This window comes from Branchiostoma belcheri, unplaced genomic scaffold (assembly GCF_001625305.1).
Source record: "Branchiostoma belcheri isolate BF01 breed outbred unplaced genomic scaffold, Haploidv18h27 scaffold26, whole genome shotgun sequence".
Classification (NCBI taxonomy): Eukaryota; Metazoa; Chordata; class Leptocardii; order Amphioxiformes; family Branchiostomatidae; genus Branchiostoma; species Branchiostoma belcheri.
Window position 1 is genome coordinate 2,293,848 of NW_017803865.1, and position 27,283 is coordinate 2,321,130.

Sequence of the window (27,283 nt, forward strand, 5' to 3'; positions counted from 1 at the left end):
TTTAAGTCCAAACACATACTTTTCATAAAGACAAGGACGACATCTCCGTTGCATTGAAAAGAACTTGAATTCATCCGTTGGGTTGATGTCCAAACACATACTTTTCATAAAGAGAAGGATCCTCACAAAGTTGCATGGAAAAGAACTTGAATTCATTCGTTGGATTTAAGTCCAAACACATACTTTTCATAAAGAGACGGAAAACTACTAGAAAAAAAACTGACTTCAAATGCTGACCTTGTTCAATTCCAAACAATGATCCTGTCCAAGCTGTCGGAAAAGCTCCAAAGTCATTGAAAAACAGCTAGGAGGGAAGACATCACCCGCAAGGTGTTGCCAAAAATGAATTCCCTAGGGAATGCGTGCGTGGAATATTTAGAATTCCTGGCAATTCAATCGCAGTACTATACTAAAGGCTCCGCCCCTGAGGCGTCGCCAAAAAATCATACTTGTTAACGTGAGAGCAATGCACAATATATTAAATAAAGAATCTTCTTATACACTTTTGAATGAATGCTATGATCACCCACAGTGTTGTAGAAGTAATCATTGGGGCTTCTTTAACTGACACCAACATTTCAACATCCTATACTCCACCTAGCCTTTGACAAGGAAGTGACGGCGATGCGCCTGTACCTTGAGGGTCCTCCTGTTAGCATTGACATCCTTGTAGACGGATCATCGCTGACGCTGGCATCTGGACACCCGAGCCTGGTGGAAAGTCTGCACGTACGATGATCGACGTTTTCAAGCCAATTTTAATCTTGCAATATGAACGTTTTTCAGTGTTTATACAAGCCTGATAGTTTTGAGTTTGGAATTTTAAGAACTGCCATAGCATAGGCTATAGGATTTTAAGGTTTGCAATTTTAAGAATATCGTATATGGCTTGCTATCAGCTTTCCATTACAAGCAGAATTACAGACGATCAAAAGGTCAGACTCAGGAAATGTGGTGAAATTGGAGATCTGATAATCTAGCCGGGAGCGCTAGCCAGAGGTCCACATCGGGGGGATTCAGGAAGCTGGGAAGTGCATAATAACATCCTCCATTTCTTGTCATCGATTGATTAAGCTGAAATTTGCAACTGCTTTTGGAAACAGACCGTTTCAGGTTCTGAGATGGTGACTAACCCTGGATTTGAGGGTGACCTGAGCGGCTGGTACTGCATGTCGTGTACAGGTGTGCATTATACACAAGACAAACATGGCGGAGGCGGAGCTATGCTGGCTCAGGACAGGTACACAAACAATCACTTGTTGACTGTTTATGTCCCGCCGGGAAACCATATTTCCTGACCGATACATCTTACACTAGTCGTGAATGATCAGAAGTACCATGTCTTTGTAAAAATACAAATTTACCAAATGTTTTGACTAACTCATGATCTTTTTTGTTTGTCTTATACAGAACTGCTGATTGGGCGGGTCCATCTCAAGACTTGGCCTGGGGATCCGCCATCAAGAGTGGATATACCTACATGTTCACCATGTGGGTCAAAATCCTGGATGGCGGAAGCACACCCTACAATATCAAGGCTAAGCTGAATGTTGTACTCAAAGGTATCACTGCAAACATGCGTGAAAATCATTTCTTTCTTTGTTTCTTTCTTTCTTGAAGTGTCTGTTTATTCGTTCCATCCTGACACATGATAGCATTGGCCATTAATGGCAGAATTTGCATATCATTGGGAAGCTGAAAGACATAAAAAAAAGATGGCCTTTATATTGAGACTGAGAAATTTAATGTTCCCAGATGGATCCCAGAGCTGGCTGAAGATAGTCTCCTCGACAGTGTCAGCCCAGGACGGCTGGACGAGGCTATCTGCTGGATATACTGTGGATGGTCTGTATAATTGTTCTACATTTTGTACGTTGTATACCGTGCAGTTGGTTGCTGCAAGGCAATCGGAGATGGCAAACTTTACCACATTCACATTAATAGTAGACCCCATAACGTTATTAGGCGTAATAGCCTTTCAGTCCCATTTTGTATCGGTTTTTTTTAACGATTTCATAGGCAGGCCATTACATAGGAATCTCATTGAGTATATGCTGACAACCTTACGTAAACGACTTGTTTCGGGTGGCGATCTCCTGGCAGAGCTTGATTTGGGAGATTGTGACTTTCTTCTATGTACCATTTTCTGACAGCCAGCCCAGTCAACTATGACACTGAAAGATCTGCTTGGAGATAGTTTACATCAGCCTTTGCCCTTATATTGACCACAGCTTACGGAGACACGGTGAGCAGTGTCCGGCTGTACGCCGAGGGTCCTCCGGCTAACGTCCGATTCCTCATCGATGACGTGTCGTTTCTTTCTTTTATGGACGTCTCGCAGAGTAACTGGAAGTCTGAGGCAAACACAAGGATCGACCAGCTACGCAAACGATACGTCAACTTCAGGTGAGTTGGGATGTGGTCACGACATTCGTTAGCCTGGGTGCCGTCCGTTTTGTTACAGGGCTCCTTTGCCCTCGCTACGATTTCTTCGGAGTAGCGAGTGCAAATGAGCCCCATTACAAGGCAGATGGCTAAATTCGTACGATATTATTGATATAGCAATAACATTCAAAATAGCATTTAATCTTAAATGGTAAAGTTCTTTATTCACAATCACTTGTTTAACAAGAGCCGACGTTTTGCTGACCATCTGTCATCTTCATCAGAGCAATTATGACTGGTTCACTGTGCACTGAAGATATTAGGTATTTGCTATGATGAAGATGACAAATGGTCATCGAAACGTCAGCTCTTATTAAACAAGTGGCTGTGAATAAAAAAACTTTGATTTGCAATCATTTACCAACCTGATGAAATCAATTATTCACAGAAGCGTTCAGTCTTGTTGTGTAATTTAGATGTCTAGATTTAATACGGCAATATTACTCTATTTTGTGTGAAATTGCAGGGTCAACACCCCTAACGCCCATGACATCAGTGTGGAGGTATGGAAATCATTTCCTGTTCAAAACGTCTAATGACATGATATCACGTTTAGTGTCTGTCTAACTCTAACAAGTACTTTCTGAGGGACACATTTTCTTTCTACCCAGTAATCTACTATTCAACGAATGGCTGTGAATACTCTTAACATATGTAACCATGTACTTTTTTTGTAGTTAAAGTCATATCATTTCAATCCATTATGATAAATAAAAGCAGATATATTTTGCCGCAGATAGCCCAAACTAAGTCTCACTTCGCGTTCGGGTCAGCGGTAAACGCCTGGAGAATGCCGTCCAACAGTCGGTACGCAGACTTCTTCTTCGACAACTTCGAGTGGGCCGTTCTGGAATCCAACCACAAATGGAAGCAGAATGAGCCTCAAGAGGTAGGATGATCCAAAATCTGATGAAACGGATTGGAAGGTAGTCCCATGGCCTGGCGGCAGGTTGTTGATCAACTGTATCAAGGACATGGTATGGTAATCGCCTTCTACCAGCTTTGACTACCTCAACCGAAGTTGGTTGAGACAAATCGAGTAAAGTACCTTTTCCCAAGGAAACAGCGTTTAGCCAGAAGTGCCGTGTCTACTAACCCAGCCATTCGACGCCACTGATGAAACAGTTTATTGAGACATGTGTTTGTGATTGTATTTTCAGGGTCAGCTTCAATGGGCGCGCGCTGACCGGACAATGGAGATGTTGGAGAGCCGTGGGCAAGTTTCCATTTTAAATAACATATCTTGACACGAGAGCTACTTCTACAGCTACAGGACAAATTTCCTCATCGAAAATATTGCTTGTTTTGTTGCCCTAAAATTGAATTGGATGTCTTTACGTGTTGTTTGCACTTACTGATTCTTAGGTCTAACAATTCTTTGGCGCATTTGCCTATTTTTACACAAAGAGGATTTTTCCCTCACATGTTTAAATCTGTTTGTTTGTCAAGAAAAGCAAAAGTGTGTGAACTATTTTCTACACATATATCTCTGTTGAAATCATTTCAGAGTTACCATACGTGGCCACTGCGTCTTCTGGTCGGTACCGGATAATGTGCCGGACTGGCTGAAAGGCTACTCTGCCGCTGAGGTAGAGCAGAAGTGCTGGAAGCGGGTTGACGACGTTGTGGGGCGATACAGCGGAAGGTACACCTTGGCGATTCTACTAATCTATAGCGGCGCAACAAACTTGGAGCATTGGATTCTAAAACTTATGGTAGTTCTGCCAAACTTCACCTTGTTGGTTAACGTTGATGATGCGTCGGTCTAACTAATAACTAGCAATGACTAGATTGACTGCAATGGTAATAGATAGTCAGCATAAGATCACGTTTGCCAGCGAAATATGTTCTTTACTTTACAGGATACCGTGTTGCCGTAAAATGTTGCTTTGTTTTCCGTGCCAGGTTGGCGCACTGGGACGTCAATAACGAGATGCTGCACGGAAGCTTCTTCAGGGACAAGACGGGCAGCTCCCAGATCCGGTACGAGATGTTCCGGAAGGTGAAGGAAAGAGACCCGAGCGCCAAACTCTTCCTGAACGACTACAACGTCGTTACTGGTTATTGGTCAACTCGGGTGAGTTTTAATTTAATTAAGAGACGATGACTTTATTTCAATGCTCTCTGATGAGTCTGCTGATATCTTTTGCGACACTCTGAAGTTTTATAAGTAATTTCGACACATTTCATTTCTTGTTGATTTTCGGACAGGACTATGCCAACCAGATTACTGAGTTCCTGAAGAACGGCGCGCCGGTGGAGGGCGTCGGAGCTCAGGGACACTTTGGCAGCCGTCCTGACCCTCTAAACGTTCAGGTAGGTCAGATTCTAGTCACGACAAGCTTACAACATCAGGTGTATGCTTCTCCATTCTCTCACTTATCGGGGATTGAAAAATATCAAAGTCGTATTGATTCCTATTTTGCTTCCCGTTGAAACGCAAATTAGTTACAAATTGATTATGAACTGAATATATGGATGACATGTTCTGATGGGCACTCCAAAACTGATGCACACATTAAAAAAGTACAAAAAAAGAAACATGCGTTAGTATTTCCACCTTATTACGAAACATCTGCTTTCCAATTCATCTTAATTTCAGACTCTCTGGAACAGGAATCTGAAATGCTTTCTCCTTCTTTTCCTGCATTAATAATTATCAGACATAGCCTACATAAAAAGGTAGAGAAAGTAAAGAAACGTTGTAACGTAGGAAACGATATTGTTTGTTAGTACTGCCTGAACACTTTAGCCTCTCGTGGGCTCCCCGTTTGGATAACCGAGCTGGATATTGACGAGGCCGATGAGTATGTGAAGGCAGACGGCTATGAGGACGGTCTGAGGGCCTTTTTCAGCCACCCTGCCGTGGAAGGAGTTCTTCTCTGGGGTTTCTGGGACCAGTCGCACTGGAAACCAGACGCTGCCATTGTGAACGGAGACAATTTCCAGGTAAGCCTCTAAATTCGCAATATACGTTGCCAAATGTGTTCTTTGGACATCTTTAACAATGATTAGAAAGGGTATCGTATTTTACCACAATGTACACTCGCCTTTCGTAATTGTGAAACAAAACTTCTCTGACTTGATGTGTGTTACTTATGACTTCATCACTGGCAATGACTCTGTCATCTATTAGGACAAACACTATCTAAATTCAACATAAATCCACATCTTCTCCCTCCTAGATTAACGAAGCAGGTCGCCGTTGGCAGCGGCTTGTCTTTAACGACTGGCGGACCAACCTGTCTCTCACGGACGGCATCGTGACGTCACACGGCAAGGAGTTCATCTTCCGTGGTTTCCATGGAAACTACGAGGTCAAGGTCAAGACCCATGGTCAGGTCGTGGCCACGAAGACGTTCTACTTGTCTCCTGGAGCCGGCGCCCTTACTGTGGAGGTGGACATGCCTAACGACATCATTGTGGGCTAATAAAATATGGCTAACATACCCGTAGAAAACAACAAAAATTTGTGTTTGAAAAAGGCAACACAGAAAGGATCTACGGTCATTTTTAAAGATACTTTACTATCAATAAATAGCATAATTAATGGCCATGTCGCAAAAGTATATGTTTGGTCACCTTGAAGCTTTGCAAGCCTGTGTTCCTAATTTCTTCGGTAATCACCAAATCCCTTTGTGCACTTTTCATTTTGACCTGTTTCTACTCTGCTGAAAGTGAACCCCAAAGGTTTTGATAATTCCAATATGCTACATATGGTAAATACCGTTAGTACTGACTATCATATGTAATGCATGAAAAATTCTAATTTTTCTAATTTCTTTGTTTTGACCATATACCAGTAGACTGTTATCTGCCAGCAAACTGGCTTGAAATCTGGAAAGCATTCCACGAGTGAAGCATAGATATCAGATCCCTCTGGCGGACAGCAGAGAAACTGCACAGGTATATGGCATCGTCCTTTAGATTTTTCGGCTAATTAGCAGACGGCATATGTGTGTGTGTCATCGTCCTCAAGACTCTTCAACTAAGCAAACACCAAAGTCATTCCGGAGACGCTTGTTTGCCAACTCCGGTCCTTTATCGGTACAATAGGAAGCGTCTGTTTTCAAACAAACGGATCAATATTCTCTTTAGCTCCACCTCTAACAAATTTACATTCATAGTACATGTACGTGGGTTTGGTGTAGATATTATAACGGTGTAGTTAGTTGCCGTAAGCCACGGCCCTAACCATGACGTTCCGCGCCATCGTTTGGGGAGTTTTGCTTCTTTGCTGCACATTGCACGTCGTGAGAGCAGGGACAGAAATATTCCGTAATGCCGGTTTTGAGGCCCCGCTTGGTCCGGACAACTGGTACTGCGCGGGCTGTACGGGGGAACAGTACGGGCACGACAAGGTGGAGGGGACTGTGAGTATGCGGGCAAGTCAGAGGTGGGTGAAGGCTACGGTATAGTAGGCAAACCAGGCTACAGGGCACAATTTTGCAACACTACGACATCAGTCCATCTTACATGTGAAGGTCTTATAATTTATACGATATAAGATACAGAAGAACTTTATTGCACGACAAATGCACATGGTACATTGTATGGCAAACTACATAAAGAGAGTAACAACAATAAAATAAGTGTGTTGAATAAGACCTAATGTCGAATAAAACCTAACATATCTATATCATAATCATTCAAACAATAAGGGATATCACAAGTCTTTGATATAGTGTTACAATCGAGTGGGCTAATCACAAGTTACGGTATTTTTTCTAATAGTAAAGCATTCCTTTATATATCTACCTATTTTTGCGTTGTGGGGACCGTTACATGTTACATGTTATATATTCAAATCTGTCTCCAACATCGAGACTCTTAAGTCCTAAATGTACCATGTTTCATTCGTGTTGAAGCATTGTTGATTGTGCAGCTCGCTGAAGGCAGAAATTGAACGATATTTATTTAGTGAAAGATTGAACATATGGCTACTTCACAGCATACCTGTCTGTGACACTGTTTCGCGGACTGTGAGTATGCTGGCAAGTCAGAGGTGGGTATAGACCCAGATATAGCAGGCAAACTTTAAAGACACCCAAAGCGACTTCGGGCTGTAAAGCTGGAGTCACATTGAAACCGGACCTGCTCGGTGTAGACGCCGGCCGGCGTCATGAAGTCGAGCGTGCGCCGGCTGTCAGGGTCACAATTAAATGTTCCTTTGAAGCTCCCTGTCGGGGCGCTGAGGTGGCTTCTATTTAAAATTCCCAAATGTTTGATCCCTTTGACCGCCGGTTTCTGTTAGGGACCCGCCCGGTGCCCGGTCAGCCTCCCGTCTTGTCCCGTGCGGGATGCGGTAGGGTGCCGACCGGCTCTTGTATTCCGACCGGGCAGCTACAGGGTCCCTGGCGGGGTCCAGGGGCGATCCTGGCGGGTCCCAGGCTGGTACGCCCCTGGCTGGTATGATGGGTTCACCCCTGGTTGATGCGCAGACCCGTGTATGGTCACTAGGACTCACTAATGATGGAGCTAGGTCGAGAACATCACAATACCCTCTTACCACCTTCTTCTGAACAATTAATCGGCGTACCTTGCCCGACGGGGCCCGAAGTGATTTTAAGTTTGATTTAAAATCAATCCGGCGACCGCGCGGGGCCCAAAATAGGCCGGCAGCCCTCGGGAACCCCGCCGGTCTCGGTCCAGGTCCCGTTCGGTAGTGCAAAAAAACAGGCCGAAAACGCACCGAGCGGGCCCCTTTCTTGAATTGTGACCTAGGCTGGATTATCAAAGTCAATTTTGTAGCTGGTTGATCAAGCCCATACCATAGCATAGCTAGTCAGACAGTCACAGAAAATATTTCTTCTTGACCAATGAGCTTGGGAGCTTGAGGTGGTTTTACAGTTGATAATTGATCATTGTTGAGGGTGACTCAGCACGCGCCGGGTAGGAGAGTGTCAGTGGGTTTATCAAAGAATTTAGGATTTTTTGCAATGTCCGATTAGATTGAATTACATCATAGGAACCCTCCCAAAAATTCCAATGCACGTGTATTCACGAAGACCCAAAAGACCTCTCGAAGGTCTGAAATAAAAAAAATCCGATTTCTTGTATTACTGTTATCATTATCTTTCTTATTTCTATCGTTGCCGTTGTTATTTTTGTTTTTGTTTGATGTTCTCATTGAACCAGACGGGGTGCCTGGTCTGGCCCTGCCTACGACCTTGCGTACGGAAGTGACGTCATCTCTGACCGGATGTACGATTTCCAGATCAACGTCCAGCTGATGTCGGGTGGTGACGTCAAACATCGGGTAATTGTGACCATTAGGACAGAGTTTTCCGGTCAGTAGTCTTCTCAAAATCTCAATAATTAAAGAAGACTGAAAACTTTGTGTTGTTTATCGTACATGTACATGTATGTTTACTACTGTTTAGTCTATAGGTATGACCGAACATATTTAAGACATATTTTGTCATGTTTTAAAAAATGTACAAAGCAAAAGCTTGATGAACATTAGAATATTTAATGATTGCTGTATTTTTTGCAGACGGAGAGACCCTCCACCGGCAGATCGCGACGCTGAGTGCCGTGAGTCAGACGGACGGCTGGCAGCGGATAGCCGATACTTGGACCGTACCCGGTATTGTCTTTGAATAACCGCCAATTAGCGATGTATACATATCTTTTAGATTTTATCAATGCGCTGCCTTGATATATAATAAAAATTATGCTTTGCTGCTTTTACTTGGATGAGTTTTAAATTTCTAAAACATGACTCACGAATCCGCAATTCAGCCACTTCGGCCGTGTTTATGTGAAGTCACCCAAACCGCGATTCGGGTAAGTCACATTCCTCACATCTGGTCCACGTGCCATACATTCCTTTTAAAACGTGCCCGATCACGATTCTCCGAAACTACATTCATTGTTATTTCATGAAAACTCGCTAGGTAGCGTGTCATCATTGTCAGAGGTCAACGATCTGGTTGCTGGTGCCCCCCTCCCAGCGTATCTCGGCCGAATGCCGACGTAGTCCCACCAGAGGTGGTGAAGCTCGTCCTAGAACGGACACATTATTTGACCATTACTACTCTTTAAGTTGCTGACACGTAAAATTTGGTATTGCATATAAAGAAAGAAATATCACCCAGTAATCCATGACCAAGAGAAGTCACATTGAAATCACATTGAGTTCAGACGCAAATCGCGGTGAGGAAAAACCGATTCGAAACCACCTCTAGAAGTGGCTTTGGAGCGTTCAGATGGAGCCACTTGAAACCGGCTTCGGGGTAAACCACGTGTAAAGCGCCTTGGGTGACTTCACATAAACACGGCCTTGGTCGCACTGTTATGTCAACTTTGTGTATTTATATGTTAATTGTATTTTGTTGTGTGGCGCTTTAATATAAATTATAAACTTGAGTGCAGCGCCACCCCGCGAATAAAAAAAATCAGGCAATATGCCTCGACTGATTCTATCCCAAACAAACCATTCATCATCAACATCAGTAAGGAGTCACTTATAACATAGCGCTACTCGGTTTACGTCAGAAAAAAGGGGGACATTGAAGAGCCAAAGAAATTGTTTCAGTCAATAATGAATTACATTGATGACTTTGTGTCTGTATGTTGTTGTTGTATCCCTTAGTTTACGACAAACCAGTGACGTCCATGCGGCTGTATGTGGAGGGACCTCCGCATGAGATCGACCTACTCGTGGACAGGTCTTCTCTGACTGAGGCCGGCGTGGCCATTGTCGATACTTTAGCGGTATGTTCATTTTGTACAGGAGTCAACAAGATCTAGCCAAACATTCTGTATACCATATTCTTTCATTTTGGAAGTGACGTCCTCAAATGATGAGGTAAGAAATTTCTAGAGTGAAGGAAAGACCCATAGCCAGGAATGTGGCTATAACTCACTGCCTGCAGTCAGTGATTTATATCCACATTCCTGTTTTTTCTTTCCTTTGAACTTTTCAATGTGTCCATATACACAATATTGTGGATATCATAAATCAAACAGATCTTTAATATTTACAACATATTTATCTATCTCTCCAAATACAAATTTATCTTAAGTTTATTCTATTTTATTCACATTTATTTTTCGAGTATTGGGCAAAAAGTTATGAAACTTATGTCAGCCCGCTCCTCACACATAAAAGGAAACAATAAAACAAAGTAATAATAATAAGAAGAAGTAGAAAGGACAAAGGTACATAATGAGCTGTACATAATTTATCTATATTAACTTTTATGTATATGGATAGGATACTCTGTAATGCTGATAACGGTATCCCATTCCATAAATTGTCAGGGTGGCGCAGAACTTTTGTCTAACCCAGGATTCGAGTCCTCACTGGATTCCTGGCTATGCCGTAGTTGTTCCGGGGTGCAGTACACCACGGACTGCCACGGTGGCGCTTCATGCATGATGGTTCAGGAAAGGTACTGTGTCTAGTTATGTTTACCCAAGGAAAACATTGTTTTTTCCCAGTTTCTTTTTTTCTTCTTCTTCCGTTCCAAGCAAATATGGTCAATTACCAGGACCAGACATCTGTCACCATGGTAACTAACTGGTGTTGGATTACATCATGTTTCAAGTGCCATTCAAGTGCCTGCATGGTTATTATATATGTATGCAGGTTTTTGAGTGAGAATAAAGAACAAACAAAGCAGTAGTTTGTTGAGCTGGGCCATGTGAAGGTGAACATAGTGCATTTGCTTTGCAAATGTTAAGTTTCTAGTTTCAAATAATTTCATTTAGTGGTGAATTGATTAAATCGGAGACTTTAGTAACCCACAAGAAAGAAAGAGACCTGCATGTATTTGGTATGTGGGGCCGTGCGCTGCCGACCCCGGAGACAGAATAGTAACAAGGACTGATAGTATTTAGCTTTCTTCAATAACATATTTACACAGTAATCCAGGCAACCGTTTATATACCAGTTACATTCTTAGAATTGTCTTCAGACTCATACTCAGTCACTTATAAGAGATCGTGGATATCATCTGAAATTTCTAACTCTTCAATAAGAGACTCGATCTGGTTGACTTCTTCTACCTTGATGTGTAATACCAAGGTCACACAAAGTCCAAACCGGGAGAATGTTTAGACCTTAGAACAAGTAGTATATAAGTTACATGCCAAATTCAGCATGTTGGGTCTTTCATAGTCTTGTATGTAGGTCGATTCTTTTGTACCCACGTACATCACTGTACGAGTAGACCTTACGAAAGTCGCTGAACTTTTGTTGTGTCGATAAAGTTCTTCCATGAAAGACAACAAAAAACACATAATGTTGAACAATTTTGCACGAATGTGTATAGCGTTGATATCAATTGTTTATTTTTCGATTATGCAAACAGCCCGGACGGGGTCCGGACAGGAAACGTGTCCTTTGTATAACCTTCATAAATGTCCTCGCACGTAGTACTACAAACCGTATTTGCTTCGTAAGACATTAGGGAAAATGTGCTGCATTCTTTTTACCTCTAAGTGGACCATCCCACACGATTGGTTCACAGAACTCATAGTTGCCCCCCTTCCACCACCTCTCTACATCCGTGTATACTTTTCGTTCTGTCGGGGAAGCCTGGAGAAGTTTCTTGCATACTTCACAAAATCTGGATTCAAAGTCGGGGAGGTTTTTTGGTGGGTTGGTTTTCCAAGCAAAGTATCGGTTATACTCCTCATCGTTGTGGTCAAGATACGTTAGGTAGTTTGCCATTGCCTCAGGGGATTCGAAGTCATCGACATGAACGAAGGAGTTTGGTGGAGCAACTCTCTCATAGTCTCCCTTTGAAGGCCCGAGTACGATCGGAACGATATCGTAATCAACGGAATTATGCCAGAATTTTTCCGTTATGTACTCAACGCATTTAAAGTTTTCAAATGCCAAGTAGAATTTGTACGGACGCACATGCTCCTTTATGCATGACCTATCTGTTCTATTCTTCGGACATGAGCCGCTAACGTTTCCACAGACTCCAAAAACGTCTACTTGGATGTGCTTACTGAGTTCAGCAGCATAGACAAACCGAGTCATGTATTTGTAGCAATCACTCACGTACCATATGACGAGTTTGTTTTTCTGTTTTGCGTAATCTTTGTTTGGAGCAGGTGGGTTTTCAGCTAGTGCTTTGTAAACCGGAGTGATATGGCCCCATGGCGCGAGGATGTCGGAATCGTTTCTGTACGACATGGTCCAGTTAAAGACGCCTCCGTAAGAAATCAAGTCGATGCCTCTTGTAATAGGCGGGCAGTCAAACGGAAAGTATATCCAGATCTGATGCTCAGGCCGTGTCTTTGGAAACCAGTTCCTGCTGTAGACTTTAGGTATTCCGAAGATTCCTCTGAAGATGATGGCATCAGCATCTTCAGTCTGAAATTTTCCTCTTCTTCTTCGTTTGGTCTTTTTAATGAATTCACACTGAGGCATAGAGAGACACGGTATCGCCTTTGGAGTCGGCCATATGGAAGTCGGATTCCAAATGATGATTTTTTTGCGGTCCGGTGACTTCTTCACTGGCAGGGTCGAGGGCTCTACCTTCCAGGTTGAATAGAACATTGCCAGCTGGTCCACAGAGCCAGAAGAAACGAAGTGATCGTATCTTGGGAGTGCTGAACGCTGGATACGAGTAAAAGACACGTTTTCAACTCCATAGTAGAAAGCACCATTCCTTTTGTAACCAACATTTAGGCTTCCCGGTATTTGTATATAGCTGCCCGCGACGATCACGATATACACGAAGAAGGATAACATAAAAAACCGTTGGGTTTTCTCCAAGAGGGCATACTCTTTCTGAAACTTCGTGGTGATCATTTTTGAAGTTGACGTGAAGGTAATTAATCGCGTAGAAGGAAATGTTTAGCATTCGCTGATACGGTAGGATGTTTTAAGACAACATAATACAACAACGTTTCAACGATTCAAACTACTCCTTCTGGCTGCTGTTCCTGGGTGTTGTTTCTGAGGTCGAGTGCTGTTCCTGATTGCTGTTCCTGAGTGCTGCTCCGAGTGGATGCTGTTTTGAGAAAGTGATATTAAAACAGTTTAACATACTAACAGGAAAGACAGACTATTACTATGGTGTGTAATGTGGGATCAATTACGTGAAGCCCTTGTAACACATAGCCTAGTATGGCCTCCTGAACACTGCCGAATTACGCCCGACCCCTCCCCACAAAGAAAACATGCTTAGGAGTAAGTCAGGAGCATGGTCAAATTTGATTGGATTGGATTCAAAAGGTATATACAATAATTATTATTAGGTGTGAGCTAATTCCGGTCAGACTACTCCCAACTTACCGCCAACCTTGTGATCTGAATGTCTGACAGGGGCTTGAAAGAATAGCAAGGGATAAGGGAATGCCCTGTACTTCCGGACCCCCCTCTCAAATTCTCGCTTTCATATGTTCTGTGTGTAGTCATATCATTTCACATTTCTTGAAGTTACTCCCCATAAGAGTCCCATCTGTAACCCCGGCAGAGTATGCGATCAAATGGCGGTCAAGCGATTTCCTTCATATGATGATGCCCTTCATAACAATGTTTTTAGAGTACATGGAACATTGTTCATATTCTATAACTACTGGAGTAGAAAGAAATATTCTCAACGAAAACAACTCACCAGGGATAGGCTGAAAGACAGCGCAGCTAAGTAGTGAAAACCATCCGGGCGACGGTTGGCGTGGAGCAGACGTGGAACAGGAGAAGCGCTGGAGTTGTCAATCCGGATAGACGGGTTCGGTTCATCACCTGATTAGAGCGCAGGCGCGAATTAGACAGATACATCTACATCTAAACAATACTGGGCAAACTCTCCGATGGGGCATGGCGCCCAGGTTTGGTTTGTTTTGGTTTACGGATGCACGGCTAGTGCGGCCGGTGGACGGTGCTGTGTTGAGTATGTTAACTAGTAATAACAAAAGTTCACCTTTTAACTAAATTACACATGGCATCAAGTATGGATTTCCATCATTTTGATAACACGAAGGAATCATTGCATTTTTGTCATTTATAGATTACATACAGTACGTTATGAGTCCTACAATGCATATGTAAAGCACTTATAGTACAGACTGTTTATTAATGACGCAGATTGACTCATCATTTGCATATTTTGCATCTAGATGATGCATCTCTAAGGTACATGTACCCGCATGTCCCAAATAATTCAAATCCTTCTTTTTTTCTGTCATCATCTTTGGAAATTTGTAACAAATTTGTAGCTACATGTAAAGCTCCTGTCACACAGAACCTTCGAATAGGAAAGATATGCGTGGCCTAAATCTGGTTGGACTGCTCCCGAACTTCAGCCAACCTTGTTCGGCTGGCACTCGGGGGAAGGTTTTGAATGTGTGGCTTAAGGCATTGTCTTTGTTCTCCTGCAGGGGTGCATCATGGGCCGGTCCCTCCCAGAACCTGGCCTGGGGGTCAACGGTCAAGGGCGGACATAACTACCGGTTCAGCATATGGGTCAAGTTCATGGACGGCGGGGACACGTCGTACCAGATCAGCGCCAAACTGCATCTGACGTTCTCTGGTAAGGACGACGGGGCCTTGTACATGGTCTTGCCATATCAAGAACCGTGCCTATGTAGTTCTATATTGGGTTAACGTTACATGTAGGATGAGGCACGGTTCTGGATGGTATCCGCGCATCTAAGAACGTAGATTTAACAAAGTCACGGTTCTGGATGCGCGTGGATTATCATGATATGTGACTGAGCACGGTTCTGAATAAAAGCACCGTTCTGGATACAACACACTACTTTTTCGACCGTTATTGGATACCTTGGTTTAAATTTCAGAACAAATATCACAATCATCAGATCCAAACATAGACACGTGTGACAGGTCATGCTCCTGTTGGTAATGTGTTGTTATTTCTTTTCAGTTATGATGACTAGTTCAAAAATTTAAAGATGTATTTTTCTCAGGCTGGACGTCTGACGTTTACTCCATGGTAGCTAAAAACTGGATCTCTGCTGGAGACGGCTGGAAACTGCTGGCTGGAGACTACACAATACCGGGTTTGTAGTCAATCAATCAATCAATTAATTAATAACTAATTAATTAGTCATCCATGGGCATCAATGCTAATGAATTCGGGTTGTAAACATCTCATTGGTTAAAGGTTGAACTTTATTCCAACACACAATTGTGCAGGGATCAAATTTTCAGCGATCGCGACCACTGTCGCCTTCATCAGGATAATTAATGACCAATCACTTGTTTGACCTTTTACTATGATTACTACCAACACAGATGAACTTTCATGATAATCTCATTGGTTATTTTATTTTATTCGATTAACCACACCCATATGCAAAACCAGTGCCAATGGAGTAGACGACAATGTTTGAAAGATCTTGACATAAAACAGATCACGCCTTATACGTTGCATCAATAATACAGTAAGGGAAGGAAGAATTTCTGTAATAGCTTACGATCCAACTTCTATCACTTTGCTCCAGGACTGAGCGTCGGTCACCGCCATGTCAAGATCCTATTGTAGATTAAACTAGAGTAAACCATACTCCTGCCTCAGTCTAAATCTCTATAAGCGGGCCACGAAACATTCCATTGTGTACTGTATTAACAGTCCCTCCAGACTGAGAGAGTACCATACCACCAACATTGAGCTGTAACGATATCCTCATCGTCATTTTTTCACAGACTACGGCGACACTGTGAGCAGCATTCGGGTTTACTTAACTGATCTTCCTGCTGAGATCCGCTTCCTTGTGGACGACGCTTCCTTGAAGGAGTTCGTGTCTCCCACCACCGACTGGAAGTCTGAGGCAGACGCGCGGATAGAACAGATCCGCAAGAGAGACGTCAAGCTCAGGTGGGAAGAAATTCACTAGCTTGAATCAAAGGTAGTATTAATTTTATTCTGTTACCATGACTCTACATGTTTAATCTAGCAACTGAGTCAATAATATGACAATTGTACATCTGCAGAAGCCCATAAATTGAATCAATGTTTAATTCCATTTGTTTCATTACTGATAATTTGTTTGATTATTTGATAACGTCAATTTCAATGACGAGATGACGGCATAACAAACAGTATAATGCATGGTGAATAAAATCTGGTTGACTTGGTAGCCCCTTGGCGCACATTGATACAGTTTGTCGTCTATCCTAGGATCAACACGCCGAACGCACAAGGCATTTCAGTAGAGGTAAGTTACGCTGGGTACGCACAGTCACCGTTACAGACCATGAACTCCGCAGTTCACACCTAAAATAGTCAAAGGGATATCGTTAAACGTGTCCACTTTCCAATTCAGTACAAAACATCCCTCTTTAAATTTTGATCGTGAACCATGTCTGTGGTTTCCGAGTTTGGCATATGACATACTTGTTATTTCCGGAAAGTATTGTTTTTTTTTGCGTTTGAGTGGATGGAGAAGGGTTTTACATGATTCACAGGGACCCAGTATGCCCTGAATTCATGGACGTAGTCCCAAGGAACATGGCTGTGAAACGTAAGATATGGTGTAATAGCAGGGTATTACTAAGTTTCATGTAATGCATACTATTATGCTCATTAACGAAAAAATACATTTACGTCTTGAAACTTTGACATCTGCGATTCCTTGTTGTTTTTGTTTTGCTCTGTTTGTTTCCTCTGTATGTTAACAGGTAGCTCAGACCAGGTCCCACTTTGCCTTCGGGTCCGTAGTCAGCGCCCTGTCGATGCCCTCCAACAGTCTCTATAATGATTTATTCTTCGACAACTTCGAGTGGGCCGTTTTGGCGAACCACCTCAAGTGGAGGCAGAACGAACGGAATGAGGTATGCCATTGGATCGCCTTTTACTATCACCTGCTTGAAAGTATTTATTCATTCTAAATTCATTCGAAGAACCTACAAACACTTGCCTGGAGAATACCTCTAAAATTGTGATGACCCGATAGATAATGATTTCCAGTTGTAAGGCTGCAAATAGCACCACATGGCCGAATTTTCTACTGAAGCCATTATGTCTACAATAAACTTATATGAACTCTGCTGTCATGCAATCTTTCCAATATTTTATCGTTGTGAAATTAGGGAGTGTTGACGTTTGACCGGGCAGACGCAGCGATCGCACTGCTCGAAAGTCGAGGGTAAGCCTGCCTTACGTTTGCATTAACATGCACTTTGTATCTGTGAGTAACATCACGACGATTAGTTCTTGGAACCTGAAATCTGCAATGAATCGCCACAATTACATAATAATTTTTGACTTGGTTTGGAAATGTGAAGTTAATATAAACAGGGCTGGAAGAGAACAACAATAGTGTGCAAATGTATGACACACTTTTTAAAAAATGCCATGACCACTGACCAGGATCCCGATACGTGGGCACAATGTTTTCTGGGGAGCCGGATTCCATGTTCCCGCCTGGCTGCCGGCGTACTCCGGGTTGGAGCTGGAGCAGAAGTGCTGGAAAAGGGTTGATGATGTGGTGGGCCGATATGCTGGGAGGTAAACCGTGTTGTTTCAATAATTTATCCAAAGTCGTGTTAGCTACAGACGTCAGGCCATCTTCCATTAATCATCGTCACACTTGAGCTTTTGCTACAAAATATGTGATGCAGGACTACACTAACCGATAGGTGATAAATCATTTCTGTCCTCTCGTTTTGCCAGGTTGCAGCATTGGGACGTGAATAACGAGATGCTGCACGGAAACTTCTTCGTGGAGAAAACGGGAAACCCTCAGATCCGGTACGAGATGTTCCAGAAGGTGAAGGAGAAGGATCCTGGCGCCAAACTCTTCCTGAACGACTACGGAGTCATCAACAGCGGGGCGATGACACAGGTCAGGGCAGCTAGTCTGCAACATTGTCTCATTATCCCAAACTCTGTGACAATTCTGGTCACGTAGCAATGGCACCGCGAGTAAACATGGTTTGTTTTGTACATTTGCCTTTCTTGTTCATTCCTAAATGTCTCTTTAAACTGTTACAGGAGTGTGTGATAACAAGGAGTCTGAAAGAACATATCAAAAAGTACCTCTACAGCTCGATGCTACATCCAACTGATGATCCTCCATGTCTTCCCCACAGGCGTACGTGCAACAGGTGCAGGAGTTTCTCGCTAACGGAGCTCCAGTCGACGCCCTTGGAGCTCAGGGTCACCTCAAGAGTCGGCCGGATCCCGTCGTACTTAAGGTGTTTTTTCAAGACATTTAATGACTTCATGATGCGAGAAAGAGGCACCGACTGCTTACGCCAAAGTTTTACTATTACAATTCTTTTTTTGTATTTTCATATTGACTTCTCATAAGATAATTCAAAATTGCAATTTAATGTTTCATCTAACGTGGAAATCAGATGATCAATCGTTACCATTGAAATACCATGCTTTCTTCCTGCAGAGCCGCTTGGACCTTCTGGCCACCGCCGGTCTGCCCATCTGGGTGACGGAGCTGACCGTAGCCGAACCAGACGAGATGGAGAGAGCGGCAGGTTACGAGGACGCCTTGCGGGTCGCCTTCAGCCACCCGGCCGTGGAGGGGATCATGCTGTGGGCCTACTGGGGAGGAGGACAGAAAGGCGACCCTCAGACTGCTATTTTCAACATAGGAACCTATGAGGTTCAGTTCAACATAAAACGACACTAACGTTTCTTTTTAAAATGATACTAGAGTATAGTGAAAAATTGCACATCTGATCTTGGCTGTCACACGCATATCAAATTATCCTTATTGCTTTTAGGTCTAAATGATTAATTCTCATCTTTGTTAAGATACATGCGGCAGATATCAATGTGTCCCGAGAGTCTACAGTATTTAGCCCAAGTGCAGCCTTCCTTAATCGTAAGGTTTCACCAGTCTTTCCCCATGTCTTTTTCGGTACAGATGAACGAGGCGGGCCGCCGCTGGCAGCAGCTGGTTCTCGCCGACTGGCGGACCAACCTGTCCCTACATCACGGCACCACCACCTCAGCTGGGCAGGAGTTCGACTTCCGCGGTTTCCATGGCAACTACGAGGTGACAGTGAAGTTCCATGGCCAGGTGGCGACCACCAAGACCTTCTACCTGTCACCTGGAGACGGGCCGAGGACCGTGGATATAGACATGCCTAATGACGTCATAGTCGGCTGAGAGGCTACAGATTACAGATGTCTGTGGTTATAATTACCACATTCTGATAATGAAATACAGAATAAAGGAAAAAGAAACGTGTCAAGTCTCGGGCATGAAGTTTATCTTTTCTATTACTCAGTACTAAAGAGACAGTACATGTCAACCAGTCCCTAAACTTGATCTACCGGTTCCAAAATTCACATGGAACTGTATATTTGTCGGTGTCTCCCTGTCAGGGACATGATGGTGACCTTTCAAAACACGGGTTTGTTTAAGTCAGTGTAGACATTAACATACGCAAAGAAACACTCACAAAAAAACACAAACTTATTTTCTTTTTTGCACGGGACGATGAGAGTGGATATAGACATGCCTAATGACGTCATTGTTGGCTGAGAGGCTACAGATTACAGATGTCTGTAGCTATAATTACCACATTCTGATAATGAAATACAGAATAAATGGGGACATCCCTCAAGTCCCGGGCATTAAAGTAATTTTCTTAGTAATTTTAGCAACTAGAGAGCACAATTTAATTCCAACCAACCAATTAAACCAATTCTATCATCATTAGTTGCTGAAGATATTGAGAACAGTCAATACCAGATGCACACTTGGAGAACAGTCTTTCACACATCAAGCCTCCCATAATGTCCGTATGACAAATATCCCTAAATCCTTAGTGCCGAAAACGTGATTCTTCAAAGTTTATCCAATAGGACAGATCTGTGAACCAAAAGCTGATTATAACCATAAGGGCACTCTTCTAGGATATCGTCCTTTAGGGCGTCTCGACTAGCGTTAACTTAACATCTGATAAGAGCGGAGACGATTGTTTGTCCCCACGTTGCCTTTATCCATATTTGCTCATTCGATCAATAATTCAGAATATAAATATATGCATAAGTGCGTTGCTTCGATTATCTGAATACGCGTGGTTACCTGCTGCCAGCGGTTTTAACCATGATGTTCAATGTGATCTTTTTGGGAGGTTTGCTTCTTTGCTGTGAGTTGCAGTACGCTAGAGCAGCACAAGAAATATTCCGCAATGCTGGCTTTGAGGGATCTTTTGGTTCCGATAACTGGTACTGTGTAGGATGTACCGGTGAGCAACACTTGGGCGACAAGGTGGAGGGGACAGCCAGCATGTTGGCGCGGGGGAGGTGGGTGGACCTCTTACTGGTAGCTGACATACAGTTTATACTTTAGTACTGTACTTGCTGAAGATAAATGATCTGTATTGAATCATCATCATGTGTCGTAACGATATATCTCGATAATTGGTTTGCCAATTAATAACTCCAAAACGGTGGAGGCAATTTAAAAAAAAATGTTGGACTCAATATTGAACATAATATTCCATGAACGGGAAAAGATTATGTCTATATATTGCCAGAAAAGGTTTAAGTACATTTTATGGTCTGCGTTCGCCAGTACTACGTTTGTCTGTGATGTAGAGGTCAGATCAATTTTGTGTGTGCAGCTGGTGAGATTTCCACGGGTATGCAATTATTATTCAAACCCCAACAAAATAGCAACATGGATCGGACTGAAAAATATATCTAGAAACTTTAAGGTACATGGCCATGATGATTTTGAAATGGAGGGTCAAGTCATCATATATCTACACTCACTCACTCACTCACTCACTCTCTCCCATAGCTTAGTCTACACTAGTCTTGTTTAATTAGGAGCAATGAAACTGAAGTATTTTAAGTTGATACACTTTTGAGCAGAGAAACCGGGGCCCGGCCGGGCAGTCTAATGGAACGAAAAGTATGATTAAAAAAAACAACAAAGCACAAAGAAGTTGAAAAATAATAATTATGGGAACTAGTTGCGTAAATCATTAAATTAAATACAGATTATTGATTTTTTGTTAATAGAAACAGGTCGGTCGGGCCCCGAAATGTGACCCCAGCATTAGATAATATTTATTGATATAACATTATCGATCAGTCCATTGATTGATTGAATGATCGATTGATTTATTGAATGGATGATTAGGACAGCTGAGTGGGCCGGCCCTTCGTACAATCTACCTTACGGTCGTGGCGTCCTCTCCGGTCAGACGTACGAGTTCCAAATCTTCGTCAAACTGTTGTCAGGAGGAGCGGCCCACGTCCCCGTCAAGATCAACCTGGCAACTACCTTCTCTGGTGAGTTACGTTCTTCGATCATACAGGCATTAACACTACATTTTCTTATACATCCAAGTTATAACAAATCGTCAGGGAAAAAAGTACTTTTCTCTTTGGACGTACTCTCACGTACCTGCTGTTAGTTCTAAGATTAATCAGGAACGTACTCGTTGTTTTTAGATGGGGATATAAACTATCAGCAGGTCAAGCACACCGACCACATCAGTCAGACTCAGGGATGGCAGAGGATCACCACCAGCTGGACTGTACCATGTACGTACATCAGATGTATTGATTTCTTAACCTTTTGATTTGTCGATTCAGTTATATAGTTAACCTGCTGCAGCAATTCAGAAACACAATGGCTAGTGAGAACATCTACTATAGTATATTACTTTTGAAGAATATGTTTGACACATTTGTATGGAGAACGGCACAATCACAACGTCTTAGAAAGTTGAATCCTTGTTTTCTTCTGCTTACGTTTATTAAAGACTGTTAAATTGTGTTTCTCTCTTTGCCCAGCGTTTGACAAGGAGGTGACGGAGATGCGGCTGTACGTTGAAGGTCCTCCTGTCGGTACTGACGTCCTTGTAGACGCAGCGTCGCTGACGTCAGCTGAGGGACAGTCAAGCCTGGTCGAAGACCTTCATGTAAGCTGATCGACATTTTCAAATCATCTTTGGTCTTACTTGAGTGATTTTGCATTTTGCAAACAAGCCTCTTTTTAGTAAGTAAAAAGAATGATTTAAATTGATACACACGACTTACAGTTCAAGCAAAGAAGCTTAATTTCTGACATCATTTCATCATTTACCATGAAAAGGTAGTCACGTGACCAAGAGGCCAACCCAGGTCACGTGACTGGACAAGGGTGCCGAATTTGTGCCAAATACATGCATGTCTTCCTTTCTGTTACTCTCTGGCTAATCATGGAAGAAAATTATATATATATCTAAAGTTTGTTATCAACTTTGGCAACATTTTTTATTTAATCAGATTAAGATAAGCATTACAGTTGTATTTGTCACAGACCGTTTCAGGTTCTGAGATGGTGACTAACCCTGGATTTGAGGGTGACCTGAGCGGCTGGTACTGCATGTCGTGTACAGGTGTGCATTATACAGAAGACAAACATGGCGGAGGCGGAGCTATGCTGGCTCAGGACAGGTACACAAGATAACACACTGTAACACACTCACTCCATACACACGTCTTAAAGAAAGTGATAATCCATATGTTCCATGAACTATCATTATCTTCCTGTGTATTCAAGTATTGTGCTATAGATATCTACTTACTAATGGATTGATACATGTCTAAGAAGTTTTTTGTGATCGCGCCTTTCTCCGATTCTAAGGTCTGCCGAGTGGGCGGGACCATCTCAAGATTTAGCCTGGGGATCCGCCATCAACAGCGGATATACCTACATGTTCACCATGTGGGTCAAAATCCTGGATGGCGGGAGCACACCCTACAATATCAAGGCTAAGCTGAATTATAGGTTCAGAGGTAAGATGTTAACTTTGTTTTCTAAGCATCGGCAGTTGAGCAGAATGTACTAGGCCTGCCCAAAACCAGGATTTTTAATGGTTTCCGTTGGTTGTTTGGTCAACGTTGCATCAGGATTTTTCCTGTTTCACACGATTATGTTTATATAATTTATTTCACACTGTACGTATTTTTAAAAAGTGGTAGTGGTATTTGAAACAACATGGCAGACGCACACGTAAAATGCTCGCAGTTGACGTCAACATATGCACAAATATCTGCTCCCAGACGGATCCGAGGACTGGATTGGGATAGCTTCTTCCACAGTGTCAGCCCAAGACGGCTGGGTGAGGCTATCCGGTGGACACACTGTACCAGGTGTGATATTCTTACATTACATGATATATTATAAGTCATTAACCAGACATGGGAGCTAAGTCACAAATCCCTGGTCTATGGCCGATTATGGACAATATGTTCTGTAGATCAGATCTGCATTGCACAGTAGGATCTGCACTATATCGGACTTATACTATTCAAACCTGACTGCTGGTCACAATGTACTGAAACTGGTGATATGGTCTTGCTCTTCTGACCACAGACTACAACGACTGGGTGAGTAACGCCCGTCTGTACGCGGAGGGTCCTCCCGGTAACGTCCGCTTCCTCATCGATGACGTGTCGTTCCTGTCGTTCATGGACGTGACTGCGGACAACTGGTGGCACGAGTCCAACATCAGGATCGACCAGCATCGCAAACGATACGTCAATCTCAAGTGAGTTAAGTCCCTGTCAAACAAACTCGATGCACATAGCTTTCAATGGGTGCACTGTACATATTTATTCTCACGAGCATATATACACATTTATTCTTCCGAGCCCAGACATGACTTACAGTTTGTATATATTGTCTACTTTGTGTGAAATTACAGGGTGCAGACTCCAAATGCAGATGACATCAGTGTGGAGGTATGGATTTGGCTTGATTTTAAAAGATTTGTTGTATGATAGTACTGTTGAAATACCACATGACATACGTGTATCATATCATATCATATTATAATGTGTATTAAATATTAAACTACGTACAACATAGAACGATATCTCGATATCGCAGATTTCGAACTACGCTCAGCCATTAGTAAAATTAGAGTTAGCGCCCATCCTCTGGAAATAGAGAGAGGCCGGTATAGAAGACTATCTGTATGTGAAAGAATTTGTAAATATTGTAGTGCAAAGGCTGTGGAAGACGAAATACATTTTATTTCAAACTGTTCATTCCATAACGACGCTCGAAATGAATTCAAAACTTCTACAATTTATCCCAATTTCTCTAAACTTACAGACCAAGAAAAAACTATTCTTCTTTTAACTTCCCAAAACCCACAAATTTTGGAAAAGGTGGGACATTACGTCTTCCATGGTTTACAGAAGAGAAGTCAAACCCTTCAGATATAGTTTTAGACATAGTTATAGTTCTAGACAACTAACGTTTCATGTAGACTTTAGTTATTTTATACCCTACTCCATTGTTCTTTTATGTTTTGTAATTTGCAATTAGCCCCCGGGCAAGAATTTGCAATAAACTTTCATTATTAAATATGTAATGTATTCAAATGGTATAAAAACCAACAAGACACAACATCAACACAACAACAGACGCATGATATTTACTAGTCAAATTCACATTTGTACAAACTGATTGTTCACAAGCACTATCATGTTACAGATCACCCAGACCAAATCTCACTTCGCGTGGGGCTGCGCGGTGAACGCCTGGATCATGCCTGATGACGCCCGGTACCGAGACTTCTTCCTCAGTAACTTCGAGTGGGCCGTCTTCGAGAACAACATGAAATGGACGCAGAATGAGCCTAACGAGGTAAGAAAGTTGACGTCATTATCGATAATCACGTCCGCAGAACGTACTGATCGTGCGAATTCCGTAATAATGTATTGTCCATAGCACCTCGGCAGAACGTGCATGTGTTCGCGTATTTATTGATGACATCCCGTTTATAGTTTTAAATGTTGATACTATATTGTCTGTACGTAATGGGGCAAATTCTTATGCAGCGTTGAACAAATATTCAACGAAAAACGTGAAAAATCCGAATTTCGGGCAGGCGCAGTACGTTCTGCCGACATGCTTTATCGATAGATTTACAGTTACCAAACGCTAAGGTAGGTTATTGTCAGTCTCATAGAATTTTAACATATATATTTTTCAGGGTCAGCTTGAGTGGAACCTTGCTGACCGGACATTGGACATACTGGAGAATGCTGGGTAAGTTTTCAAGGTGCTACATCTAAAGGCATGAGAAAAAACTTTTAAAGGTTCAACATATACATATACATGTACTGTGTTGATACTGGGATAAAGTAATACCAGAAACCAGGAAAATGAACTCTAATTTTGCAGTTTTTTATTGATATCAATCTTCTTTTAAATTCAGCATCCCTGTCCGTGGCCACTGTGTCTTCTGGGGCGTGCCGGAGTTTGTACAAGGTTGGCTGCACAACTACTGGGGCGGAGATCTGGAGCAGAAGTGTTGGAAAAGGGTTAACGACGTTGTCGGTCGATACGCCGGGAGGTATAGTACTTCATTTTCACTTTTTCTATATCTGTATCTGTACAGCCGGTGTATAACCACCCTTCGCGGCGGGACACACTAACTATTTAACAGGATTCAGCAATACTTGGACACAGTATAGTCATGTTGTTAATTTTTTAATAAAACCATACTGCAAAACCATAAAGAAACTCAAGAGAAACATAAATGCAAGGCCATGTGGTCAAAGAAAGGGCACGAGAATAACTTAAAATCTTAAAAGTATCAAACGGATATTTTTGTCATCAGATTGCAGCACTGGGATGTAAACAACGAGATGCTGCACGGCGACTTCTACGTCCAACACACGGGCAGCTCCCAGATCCGGTACGAGATGTTCCGGAAGGTGAAGGAAAGAGACCCGAACGCCAAACTCTTCCTGAACGACTACAACGTCGTCTCCTGGTGGGGAGAGACCAATGTAAGTGTTTTCATACAATACTATCTTGTTTTCATATTGAATCGTTATTCATAACAATGAATGAATGATATAAGGGTCTTTGAGTCGATAGACTAAAACAACGCGGAATACAGTTCGTGGTATCAGACATTTCTGCGTTCTGGTTTTTACATTCTCTTGTTCTGTTTTTGTAGGCCTATGCCAACCAGATTTCCGAGTTCCTTGACAACGGAGCGCCAGTGGAAGGTGTGGGAGCCCAGTGTCACTTTAACAACCGCCCTGACACGCCGAACGTCCTGGTATGTCAGAATACCCAGAATACGTACTATAATATTTTTTCAGGAAATGTTTTTTTTTTTTCATTCTCTCAGGCAGGCTTTATATAGAGTTTGACAATAGGCGTATTTTACTTGAATGATGTTTTCCAGCACCGTCTGAACGTCCTCTCCTCTCGCGGCCTCCCTATCTGGGTGACGGAGCTGGATGTGAACGAGGCTGACGAGTACGTGAGGGCGGACGGCTACGAGGACGCCATGCGGGCCGCCTTCAGCCACCCTGCCGTGGAGGGACTCCTGATCTGGGGGTTCTGGGACCAGGCACACTGGAGACCGAACGCTGCACTTGTGAATGGCGACCACTTTGGGGTTGGTCTTAGTTTTATCTCACATACATTTGTTAGCCACCCTTACCTGCCATTTAAACTAGAGCCAGATCTACAGATGCTATCATGAGCAGATGATAAGAGTGCATTAACATTATCTGAATATACTCTGTAAACAGGTCCTTAATTGATCTCCAGCGCTGAACTTGGCTTTTGTTTATTGTTTATTTTGAAAGAAAATGATAAAACCATAGCCCCCTGTGCAGACTATCAATAAACACAATATAACGCTATCACCCATACTTCTACCTCCTAGATTAACGAAGCAGGTCGCCGTTGGCAGCGGCTTGTCTTTAACGACTGGCGGACCAACCTGTCTCTCACGGACGGCATCGTGACGTCACACGGCAAGGAGTTCATCTTCCGTGGTTTCCATGGAAACTACGAGGTCAAGGTTAAGTCCCATGGCCAGGTCGTGGCCACGAAGACGTTCTACTTGTCTCCTGGAGCCGGCGCCCTTACTGTGGAGGTGGACATGCCTAACGAT

General features: G+C 42.8%; 4 protein-coding genes across 4 annotated transcripts in view; 3 read left to right on the plus strand and 1 right to left on the minus strand.

Moving 5' to 3' along the window:
- LOC109471978 (anti-sigma-I factor RsgI6-like) overlaps nt 1-6,148 on the plus strand; it is an 8,417-nt gene extending 2,269 nt beyond the window's left edge. Inside the window, exons 6-16 of the mRNA XM_019771530.1 lie at nt 1,411-1,562; nt 1,756-1,845; nt 2,232-2,406; nt 2,912-2,948; nt 3,182-3,334; nt 3,606-3,661; nt 3,953-4,090; nt 4,351-4,522; nt 4,657-4,761; nt 5,179-5,394; nt 5,631-6,148. Of these exons, the coding sequence (XP_019627089.1) occupies nt 1,411-1,562; nt 1,756-1,845; nt 2,232-2,406; nt 2,912-2,948; nt 3,182-3,334; nt 3,606-3,661; nt 3,953-4,090; nt 4,351-4,522; nt 4,657-4,761; nt 5,179-5,394; nt 5,631-5,876 (1,540 nt within the window). The 3' untranslated portion in view covers nt 5,877-6,148. The remainder of the gene's footprint in view (nt 1-1,410; nt 1,563-1,755; nt 1,846-2,231; nt 2,407-2,911; nt 2,949-3,181; nt 3,335-3,605; nt 3,662-3,952; nt 4,091-4,350; nt 4,523-4,656; nt 4,762-5,178; nt 5,395-5,630) is intronic.
- A 115-nt stretch (nt 6,149-6,263) lies between these two features.
- Nucleotides 6,264-19,591, plus strand: LOC109471909 (anti-sigma-I factor RsgI6-like). The gene is made up of 16 exons (XM_019771389.1): nt 6,264-6,841; nt 8,584-8,735; nt 8,942-9,034; nt 10,043-10,164; nt 10,714-10,844; nt 14,794-14,945; nt 15,343-15,435; nt 16,082-16,253; nt 16,557-16,593; nt 17,057-17,209; nt 17,468-17,523; nt 17,748-17,885; nt 18,051-18,222; nt 18,470-18,574; nt 18,781-18,999; nt 19,264-19,591. The coding sequence occupies exons 1-16, from the start codon at nt 6,642-6,644 to the stop codon at nt 19,507-19,509; spliced, it is 2,241 nt and encodes a 746-aa protein (XP_019626948.1). The 5' UTR covers nt 6,264-6,641; the 3' UTR covers nt 19,510-19,591.
- LOC109471934 (alpha-(1,3)-fucosyltransferase 7-like) lies at nt 10,869-14,210 on the minus strand. Its single transcript, XM_019771440.1, has 2 exons — nt 14,031-14,210; nt 10,869-13,424 (listed from the first exon to the last, which is right to left on the minus strand). Exon 2 carries the CDS (start codon nt 13,220-13,222, stop codon nt 11,861-11,863), a length of 1,362 nt encoding a protein of 453 aa, XP_019626999.1. The 5' UTR covers nt 13,223-13,424; nt 14,031-14,210; the 3' UTR covers nt 10,869-11,860.
- A 788-nt stretch (nt 19,592-20,379) lies between the features above and the next one.
- Nucleotides 20,380-27,283, plus strand: LOC109471806 (anti-sigma-I factor RsgI6-like; the record flags this gene model as incomplete). The annotated part of the gene is made up of 16 exons (XM_019771160.1): nt 20,380-20,654; nt 21,499-21,650; nt 21,813-21,905; nt 22,158-22,285; nt 22,666-22,802; nt 22,993-23,144; nt 23,412-23,501; nt 23,725-23,899; nt 24,056-24,092; nt 24,853-25,005; nt 25,355-25,410; nt 25,580-25,717; nt 25,985-26,156; nt 26,330-26,434; nt 26,564-26,779; nt 27,053-27,283. Coding segments are annotated over exons 1-16 (2,235 nt in total), but the record flags the coding sequence as incomplete, so codon positions are not given.